At 41.3% G+C, this 10774-nt stretch overlaps 1 protein-coding gene across 1 annotated transcript; it reads left to right on the plus strand.

Annotated features, from left to right (window-relative positions):
- Positions 1-471: 471 nt before the first annotated feature.
- On the plus strand, positions 472-8752 carry tcte1 (t-complex-associated-testis-expressed 1). The gene is made up of 6 exons (XM_029631035.2): positions 472-758; positions 1148-1353; positions 1451-2019; positions 2837-2988; positions 3317-3614; positions 4687-8752. Exons 2-6 carry the CDS (start codon positions 1173-1175, stop codon positions 4855-4857), a joined length of 1371 nt encoding a protein of 456 aa, XP_029486895.2. The 5' UTR covers positions 472-758; positions 1148-1172; the 3' UTR covers positions 4858-8752.
- Positions 8753-10774: the final 2022 nt, after the last annotated feature.

Raw genomic sequence — 10774 nt, forward strand, 5'->3', positions numbered from 1 at the left:
TGTACATGAATGGGGAATCATGACACCCACTCATTGTTGATTTCATAAAATAGACAGGTCAATAAAATAGACACAATAATTATTATTTATCTACTGGCTACATTCATTAAGGGTTGGGGTTGTAGGGTAACATGGTATCAACATCTTGTACTGGTTTTTCTACCCCTGATAACTAGCCAGTACTTCTACCACCAATTTCAAATGTTTTATGGAAATATAAATTATGCACATGGAAGCAAACTCTTTTTGGCTGCTGACTCCTGGGGAACAGAGAAACAGGAGGGACATCTGCTGTTGGCTACTGCATAAATGTTGGTCACCCCTAAGAATTATGATTTGTTTGGCTTTATGTTGAAGTAAAAAAATTATGCATCATTCTGGTTCTGGAAATAATAAAATAATAGGTAAACATTCATGCACTCAGTATATGGATGTATTACGCGCATTGCAACTAAATTACCAGATTGTCCCTGTTTGACTGTCCTGATGCAACAAACTATTAATTATGGCTAAACTCTGCCTACTTCTACAATTTATATTCTTAAAATTCAATGTGAAACCTAACCATAACGACACTGCTAAACGTATGCCTAACACTAGACATAACAGTTTTTTCATACATTTTTACGATATAGCCAATTTTTCCTTTGTGGCTGTGGATTCTAGTGGAAACCACTTCCCACCCGGGGCGTTTCTCCCACGAGCAAGTGTGCTTGTTTGTAACCACGGCAACGTTGGTCGAGCAAAGGCAAAACAAGGTAAGCTAGCTAGCTAACATGTGTACTCGTTATCAGATAAATAGAGAATTTGCAGCATTTGGGTAGCTATGCATTGCAGCGGTTAGCAAAAGTTAGCTATCCTGCTATGTCAAGTAACTTAGCTAGCTAACGTTAGCTGGCTGATAAGTTACTAATTTAGTTAGGCTAACCTTAGCTCTCATGTTTGGAAGGGCTGATAATGCCAGCATTCGTTCAAGGTAGCTAGATAGATAGGGCCTAACAAGTTACAAAATCCCTGCTCAAAAGGTTTGTGATATTTTTTTAAATAATGTGGCAGTAATACTATATTTGACTATGGTTTATTTGCAAACTCTAACATTGCATTTTGAGAATTCTCTCAGGTTAAACTCTGTTCTTATATTGAACAGGTAATTCCCCCCAAAATTCCCAAGCATGACTGCAACAATGTCCAAGTCTCCTGGGGCTGGCATGTATCCCCCAGTAGCAAAACTCAACTTGGCTGCAGACCCCAGGAAGATGCGCAGGATCATTGCAGAAGATCCAGAGTGGTCCCTCACTGTAGTGCCCCTTTTATCCAACCTCTGCCTGCAACACATAGTGAGAAACTTTCAGGGTATGTTTTATATATGTTCTACGTTATTTATTCAGTCAATGAATCAAGTCAGTTGTTTATTTGATCACATAATTCAACCTCTATATCTTGGTCACAGAGAAGCCCATCCTCGAAGAACTTCTTCCCAGGCACAAAGACTATGTCCTGGAGAGGCTCTCTCCGTCCCTGCCCCTGCAGGTGACTGCCAACCTGATCAGCGACGACGGCTACTGGAAGCGCTGCTGCAAACAGCGCTGGGGCCTGTGTGACGTCTCCTCATACGGCCACAGCTGGAAGCGCATGTTCTTTGAGAGGCACCTGGAGAACATCATCGAGCTCTACATTCCTGATGCCACTGACCCCAAGACGGTGCTGGGCATGGTGCCTCTGTGCCGGAACTACGTGAAGAGGCTGGACATCTCACAGCTGATGCCGCCAATCAAGGAACCCCAGAAGTCAGAGGACGATGACAACTCGGACTCGGCCAGCGACATGGGCATGGATGGGCCATCCATGGATCACTTTGACTTTGGCATCCTGCTGGACAAGCTGAGCCATCTGGAGGAGTTTCACGTGGTCTACCGGGTCAAGGGATGCGGCATGAACTTTGAGTGGAACCTCTTTGAGTTCACCTTCCGCGACTGCGAGTCTCTGGCCAAGGCCTTGAAGTCCTGTAAGACCTTGAGGGTGAGTATCGATCGACTCCCTCTCAAGTGTTCACTGGCATGGTGCCCTTTGGCTTTGTTGCTCTGCTTTCCTATACAAGATGGAGTCAGGTTGTCTGGGGCATTTCTGTTCTGCTCTGTGTCATACACTTCCTCAGTAAGCATCAGTAACAAAGATTCTGTTTCAAATTAGGTGAAACTAACTGCAGTATCACAGAAGTATTATAATTCTCTACTTACATCAAAGGAAGTACAACAATACCTGAGGCTGAAACCCTAAACACCTTTCCTTGTATGACACAACTGTTATTATGCTACAGCACAGGGATCCATTGCTTCTTGGCTACTTGGCATAATATAATACCACATAAAAAGCATGAGCTGGTGCACACCCAGAGAAAATGATTTAATGTAGAGGTGCTGACTAATGGAAAATAAACTAAGCTATAAAAACAAAGAGTGTCGCACAATCCATATGTATATCCTCCCAGTCATTTATTGGGTAAAAAAACACCAAGGTCTTGACATCACTGCGTCATGAATGCTTGAACCAGGTTATGTAGACCAACAGTTAAATTAGTGTAACCAATGACAATAGTGAGGGCTGTGTCGTAATTGCTAGGTTGATTAGAATGAATTGAGCAAAACTGTTAAAAGTTAATAGCCCACAGCATCACATTTTGTTCTATCAGAGGAAAGAATGACATTTGATTCAAGAGTGCTGTTTTATATATTATAATATTTATATATAAAGAATGACGTTTGATTCCAGCTTGCTGTTTTATATATATATTTTTAACACGTAGATCTACCCGCCCCATACTATGCTATCGCCGCAGGTGCTGAGGATCCACCAAAGCAAAGTGGATGACGAGAAGTGTCGTCAGCTTGTGAACAACCTCCTGGACCACCCGTCCCTCAGGGAGCTCAACCTCTCCCACAACCTCATCGGGGACCGGGGCGCCCGGGCCATCGGCAAGCTGCTCAACAGGTGGGATTTTGTCAGGTTGCCTACCTCACCTGCACGTGTTCCCTTTAAGTGATAATGCCAGAGAAGCCAGTGTTAGGAGGATATAATGGCACTGGTGTTGTTAGGCCCAAGATGAAGTTGAGGTCCGGCAAACAATGCCAATATATTCTCCAAACACCGGCTTCGAGGGTATTATCACTTTTATACAACGGCTTTCCAACATATTAAAATAATGATTTACATATTTTCATTAAAAACTTTATTTTGATACATTTTTTCATACTATTTCATCCTTCCCTTTTATCACATTTTCTCCTGTAATTATTGAAAATGAAATTAAACTAACCAGGAGTAAGCTGGAGAGACTCACTGTCTACGACAACAACATTCGGGGGCCGGGGGCCCAGGCTATAGCCTATGCCCTGGCCAAGAATTCCAGCCTGCTGTCCCTCAACCTGCGTCTGAACCGGCTGGGGGACGAAGGTGGCCAGGCCATCGCCCAGGCCCTGCTGAAGAACCGCACCCTGAAATGGCTGCACCTGGGAGGCAACGAAATGACAGAGCCCACAGCCACGGTCCTATCCCAAGTCCTGGTCCAGAATAATACGCTGAGGAGCATCAACCTGTCCTGTAACAGGCTGGGTATGGTGAGTGCTGGCGCTTACCTCAGACACAAACTACATCGTATGATCTGTCTGCTGTATTGTATAGTACTGTACTGTTTTAAAGGTTGGCATTGTTTTGTTTTAGATCATTCAGCTTTAGATTCAGTGAAACACATTACTGATTCAACATTTAACAATTGTCACTAATTTAACAGTAAGTAAAGTTGTAATATGGTAGGCATAACGAAGCATCCACGTTATATCTGCTGCTAACACCTTTCAGGTGGTACTATAGTTCAACAACTACAAATAACGGATCAAACATGCAACAAAGAGAGGGCATTTTATACAGACTTGGTTCCAATGGGAAAGTAAACAGGCAAATGTTAGCTCTACAATCCAAGCTGTTTGTATCTTCAATTATTCATATGCATGCCAGAAATACACAATAATGGAAAGCTAAGTAGGAGTTGTTTTCCAATGGGATGTATTGTTCCCTCTCTCATGTGCAGCTTCCCCTTTCAGATGTCAGGTTCATCCCAGGAAGTGGAACTGGAGTGCACAGGGTGAAAAATCACCCGCATAGCAAAACTGTCACGTACATCAAAATGTCTGTCTGACCTTGGTATAGTGTACGCTGAAATAGAAAAACGCTTGTCTCAGACATGACAATAAAACACTGTTGACATTACAATAGGCCATTGGAGAGGCCTTGTATGACACCGTAGCCCACAGTAAATTCAGCCAGTGGTTTCAAGGACTGAAACCATCCTTCATGTCCTATTACATACTATGTAGCCTTGACCCCAGCTGTTCCAAGTTTCTCCAGACTGAGATTACGGTGTGATGTCAGGCAGTGTGAGAATCCAAACTCCCACTTAATGCACTTATGTCAGTGGGAGACTAAGTGAAAATCTGACTCAAATAAACTATATTTTAGTGTTAGTCCACTGTTAGACACTTTTTTAGGATTGTAATATGTCAGCTTTTCAAGATGGCGTACTTTCAGTGCTGAGCAAAAACTGTGGTGATGATGATGCGTTTGGCATCATACAATATCTGTGGTGTATTAACCAACTGCTGTGTGCATTGTGTTTTGTGTGTGTTCATTCAGGATGGTGGTAAAGTGTTGGAGGAGGGCATGTGTCACAACAGCAGCATGGTGGAGTGTGATATCCGCCTGACAGAGGTGGGCCAGGAGAGCGACTACTGCATCAGCCAGGTGGTACGCAACAATCGGAACCAAGCACACAGGAAACACAACACAGATGAGAACCTAGCCTAAACCTCAGAGCATTATTACATACAAGGAAGAAGAATCATCACTGAATTATCACAGTGAATTATTGTAATGTTTGTTTATGTGTCAATTAATCCCATTGGGGGATGGGTTGCCAGCTGGCGATTTGACATGAAAATACATTTTCATTCATTCATATAAACATACAGCCCATTTGTGTTCACCAAAGTGCCACTTTGTCATATATTCTAGACAGGATGCCTACTATTTGTTTCATATCTGCAAAGTTGTTAAATGTAGCGATGTCTATAATGTGTTACCACTGAAATCAGAATTGAGCTAAATAGGCTACACCACTGTACCTTTGGCCCATGGAAAATAACCCCAGTTTATTAGGATGTAATAAATGGGCTTGGTCCGAAGGTCAGGGATGAATACTGACATAGGTGTTATTCTGGGATGACTTCAGGTTGTTGAGATCCACCACTGAGCTATGGGGCACCTTCACTGTATGTAGGCTACTCATTGTTTGTATTCACTGTTTAGTAAATGTACAAAGTGGAGTTATATATTTAAGGAATAAGGCCCAAGGGGGTGTGGTATATGGCCAATATACCACGGCTAAGGGCTGTTCTTGGGTACGACGCAACGCGCAGTGCCTGGATACAGCCCTTAGCTGTGGTATATTGGTCATATACCACAAACGCCCAAGATGCCGTATTGCTATTATAAATGGGTTACCAACATAATTAGAGCTGTAAAACTAAATGTTTTGTCATACTCGTGGTATACCACGGCTGTCAGCCAATCAGCATTCCGGGCTTGAACCACCTAGTTTATAACAGCATATAAATTAGGTTGGAAAGTTGGATATACTGGTAAATATAGGCTTTATATTCTTCTACCACATGGGTTTCAGTGTGTACATGTTATATGTCGTATGTAAAAAGACACATTATGTTTCAACAATTTCACAAGCTGTTTTATTGAGTTAGCCTTTTTTCACTTTTGATACACAGATTTGGTTTGCGGTCATTGTAACTGTATTATGCAACATCAAGGCAACATTGTGATAGTGTCAATATACAGTTGAAGTCAGAAGTTTACATACACTTAGGTTGGAGTCATTAAAACTTGTTTTTCTTCCACTCCACTTGTTAATTAACAAACTATAGTTTTGGCAGGTTGGTTTGGACATCTACTTTGTGCATGACAGAAGTAATTTTTCCAACAATTGTTTACAGACAGATTATTTCACTTATAATTCACTGTATTACAATTCCAGTAGGTCAGAAGTGTACATACACTAAGTTGACTGTGCCTTTAAACAGCTTGGAAAATTCCAGAAAAGGATGTCATGGCTTTAGAAGTTTCTGATAGGCTGATTGACATCATTTGAGTCAATTGGAGGTGTACCTGTGGATGGATTTCAAGGCCTTCCTTCAAACTCACTGCCTCTTTGCTTGACATCATGGGAAAATCAAAAGAAATCAGCCAAGACCGCAGAAAACAAATTGTGGACCTCCACAAGTCTGGTTCATCCTTGGGAGCAATTTCCAAATGCCTGAAGGTACCACGTTCATCTGTACAAACAATAGTACGAAAGTATAAACACCATGGGACCACGCAGCCGTCGTACCGCTCAGGAAGGAGACGCGTTCTGTCTCCTAGAGATGAACGTACTTTGGTGTGAAAAGTGCTAATCAATCCCAGAACAACAGCAAAGGACCTTGTGAAGATGCTGGAGGAAACAGGTACAAAACTGTCTATATCCACAGTAAAACGAGTCCTATATCGACAACCTGAAAGGCCGCTCGGCCAGGAAGAAGCCACGACTCCAAAACCACCATAAAAAAGCCAGACTTCGGTTTGCAACTGCACATGGGGACGAAGATTGTACTTTTTCGAGAAATGTCCTCTGGTCTGATGAAAGAAAAATATAACTGTTTGGCCATAATGACCGTCGTTCTGTTTGGAGGAAAAAGGGGGAGGCTTGCAAGCCGAAGAACACCATGCTAACTGTGAAGCACGGGGGTGGCAGCATCATGTTGTGTGGGTGCTTTGCTGCAGGAGAGACTGGTGCACTTTACAAAATAGAGGGCATCATGAGGAACGAACATTATGTGTATATATTGAAGCAACATCTCAAGACATCAGTCAGGAAGTTGAAGCTTGGTCGCAAATGGGTCTTCCAAATGGACAATGGCCCCAAGCATACTTCCAAAGTTGTGGCAAAATGGCTCAAGGACAACAAAGTCAAGGTATTGGTATGGCCATAACAAAGCCCATGACATCAATCCTATAGAAAATTTGTGGGCAGAACTGAAAAAGCATGTGTGAGCAAGGAGGCCTACAAACCTGACTCAGTTACACCAGTTCTGTCAGGAGGAATGTGCCAAAATTCACCCAACTTATTGTGGGAAGCTTGTGGAAGGCTACCCGAAACGTTTGACCCAAGTTAAACAATTTAAAAGCAATGCTACCAAGTACTAATTGAGTGTATGTAAACTTCTGACCCACTGGGAATGTTATGAAAGAAATAAAAGCTGAAATAAATCATTATCTCTACTATTATACTGACATTTCACATTCTTAAAATAAAGTGGTGATCCTAACTGATGTCAGGAATTGTGAAAAATTGAGTTTAAATGTATTTGGCTAAGGTGTATGTAAACTTCCGACTTCAACTGTACATGCAGACTTGCAGTTTTGCCCTATATTTATTATTTAGTAGTCACACACTCAACCTGTGATCCACCTTACCTAGGCAGTACAAAACATGTTTCCTGACTGTAGATCTTGCTGCAAGGACCAGCAATCTATGACATTGAGAGAGTAAGAATAATGCAGGCAGAGCAATGTTCTCAGTATGGTCAGAATAAACTTAACAATACGTGTCTCTCAAATGGCACCCTATTCCCTAGAGAGTGTACTACTTTTGACCAAGGCCCAGAATACATAGATCTTTAAACCCAGAGGGATATGTTTGAAAGTAGAGCACTACGTAGGAAATAGGGTGCCATTTGGGACGCAACCAATGTAACTAGCCTGAATGACAGTCTAAGATAGTGGAATATTGATCAAATAAGTCAGCGGTTGGCTTCCTTATGTAAAAAGTTGTCTGCACTCAAATCTGCGGCTTTGACCTCCATACAAAAATGTGTTATCTCTTCCAGCCTTTCCCCTATCAAGAAAGAGTGTTAAAACATACCAATAATGTTGAAGGAAATAATCAACAGTGCTCTGCCATTGCAAAGTAAGTGTATATCTCATACAGCATCAGATTGGCCGCAGGGTCTGCAATTGAAATTGTACTGTATTTACAAGATTCATTTTCCTAGTACAACACCATTTTATATAGAAATGTGTCGATTGTTGATCTGAAAACCCGAAACACTTCCCTGTTGTCGAGTACATTTGAGGATTAGCAGTGTTTAATAAAACACCACATTTTATGCATTTACTGGTGACACAATCGACTAAGCACAAGAAACACGACGACAGTCCTAACCTACAATCTCTGTATTACTTACAGTACAAAATCGTTCTCCTGCAGTCCTGTTTTAAGCCACAAAATTATACACAACATTATAAAAAAGAGGAGCCCCAAAAGCATTCTGGGTGTGAGAGTACATACAGTATTATAAGGTATTACTCCACTTTGTACACACAATAGAGGGTTCCATGTAGGGTTGCAAAATTCCGCTAACTTTCTCAAAATTCCCAGGTCTTTCAGAAATCCTGGTTGGAAGATTCAGGATTTCCTGGTTATGCCCTCCTGTTTCTGGGAATTTACCAACCGGGATTTTGGGGAAAGTGACCGGAATTTTGCAAGCCTAGTTCTATGTTACATTAGGATAAAGGGTTCGAAGTTAACAGTCTGTGGTAGGAAAAGATTTTCAGTTTTTTGAATTGTTATTAAAAAAACTCAGTTTGATAACCTTGGTTTGCTGTACTTGTATACTATTTATTGTTTTATGGTTAGTAAACATAGCACTGTTAAACACTTTTATTTGTACACAATTACATATCACAGTGACGCCATCTGATATAACTGTTTTATCTACATTAAATGAACTTTTTTTTTATTAGTGAGAGGCTGGTCAGTGAGCAATGGACTATTGAGTCTGTAATGTAATGCCGGTATCACTATCTTTTTTTGACCGTTGTTGAAGTCTAAAACTCTGGGGATTCACTATCTGCTGTTTCCAAACTTCAGCCCATCCCAGACATAATAGGAGTGATCTAAATAAAGAGGGCATTCTGTGACTGAGTGAACTGTGCTTCCCATGACGTGCGTGACCTCCAGCTAGGTTATAATAACCTTCTATCATCTGCTATAGGAGCATCAGTATGGTTACAGAGCTGTGTCACATGCCGTGATTAAAACCCCATAAAGGACACCATTCGTTTCAGCTGATACACACGGTCAAAGCCTCTGACACTTTAAGGAACTGCAGAGCAGACCGAGACCTAGGAGTGTTGATCTAGGATCAGGTCTCCCCTTTTTCATTATGATCTGAAAGGCAAAAATGATTCTATATCAGCACTCCTACTCTGAGACTGTGAATATGGGCACTTAAGTGTATCCTCATAGCCACCTATCTGGAAAACAAATCAAACAGCACTGTCAAGTCAGCTGACAGGGATAATAAGAAAAGGTTAAGGGGTAGAATTTATGACAAATGTAAGGTGGATATCCTGACTACACTCCTGAGTTGGTTATGGGGGTTGCATAGATGCGCTTTAGATGAGGTGAGCCACAACTAAACATGACAGGACTCAGTGTCTTGTGGTTATGACTGGTGTGTATTTTTTGTTTGCTGCTTTATTGTATAGCTAAAGTGTTTTTTGGTTTATTGTCGAGAAAATGGGATTGAGGTTGAACAACTTCCTTTAATTGCTTCGCATCTAGTTCCCTAAAATGGCCAGTGGCAAGTGACGTTATAAAGGTAGTAGGGTGCAAGGAAGAAACGCATCAAGAGAAAGAAATGCTATTACACTCTGCTAGAGATCTACCAGTATATTGTTAATGCAATTTTTGTTCGTGGGATGATCAGCGGATTTCACAAAATAGGTGTATGTTTTTTCAGAATGAGCAGAATGAGTTTATCTTTGACAGCATTGGATTATTAAGTGGTCAATCCAATGTTTACAGTCAATTCAATCACATATCCACATCAGTCAATAATGCTAGTCATTTCTGAGATAAGAACGGGAATCTGAGGTCAGTAGGATACATACAATGGAGAAAGGCCTATCTATCCTTTGTGTATATAGATCTAATAACAATGTGTGAATTGTAAGTATGAGTCCTGGGCATAGATTACTGAGCTCTGCCGTCACCCTGAATTCATCAGAGTTGTTTTCTGTTAAATAGCAGAGGCCTCTTGGCCAGAAGTGACTGGCTAGCTGTCAGCTTAGCTCTTATCCCGGGCCATATTGACTCCAGCTCCTAGGGTTAGCTTTAGTTTGATCACAGCAACAAAGCCCTTTGACCGCTACCTTCAAAATCATTTAAAGAGTTATTTACAAAATGTGTGCGTATATTTCAGTGGACTGGGAGAAGTGGGTTGGATTTTTCACTTCATGAGCTGGGCACCCTTTCTGTGTACTTTATAAGTGATTGGTCCCAGGTGTGAATTCTACACATTTATTGAACTTATTTTTAAATGTACCTTGCCTTGCTTTGAGACTTTGCTAGTGGAAATAAGCCATTAGTACATAGAACATTTGTTCAGTTGTGATCATGTTTATTCTCATATCTTCAAAAATCCTCCTGGTTTATTACTAAAGCTGACATTATCAGTGTTTGAACACAGCCCTCAGTCTATTTTGGGTCTCTGTGATGGCTGTCTGGCTGTTTCTGATGGGCATCATCAGAATCAGCACTTGGTCTTGCTTTTAAACCTACTTTTTCTGACAATAGACAAAGCACATCTTGAAGTTTTCAGGGCCTGAT

The sequence above is a fragment of the Oncorhynchus nerka genome, linkage group LG24, assembly GCF_034236695.1.
Source record: "Oncorhynchus nerka isolate Pitt River linkage group LG24, Oner_Uvic_2.0, whole genome shotgun sequence".
Lineage (NCBI taxonomy): Eukaryota > Metazoa > Chordata > Actinopteri > Salmoniformes > Salmonidae > Oncorhynchus > Oncorhynchus nerka.

Excerpts from the sequence above, each read along its gene's own strand:
- tcte1 (XM_029631035.2), top strand. The coding sequence starts at position 1,173 with ATGACTGCAACAATGTCCAAGTCTCCTGGGGCTGGCATGTATCCCCCA. Across the intron at positions 2,989-3,316 it reads ATCGGCAAGCTGCTCAACAG|GAGTAAGCTGGAGAGACTCA; the intron begins GTGGGATTTTGT and ends TAAACTAACCAG. Across the intron at positions 3,615-4,686 it reads CCTGTAACAGGCTGGGTATG|GATGGTGGTAAAGTGTTGGA; the intron begins GTGAGTGCTGGC and ends GTGTTCATTCAG.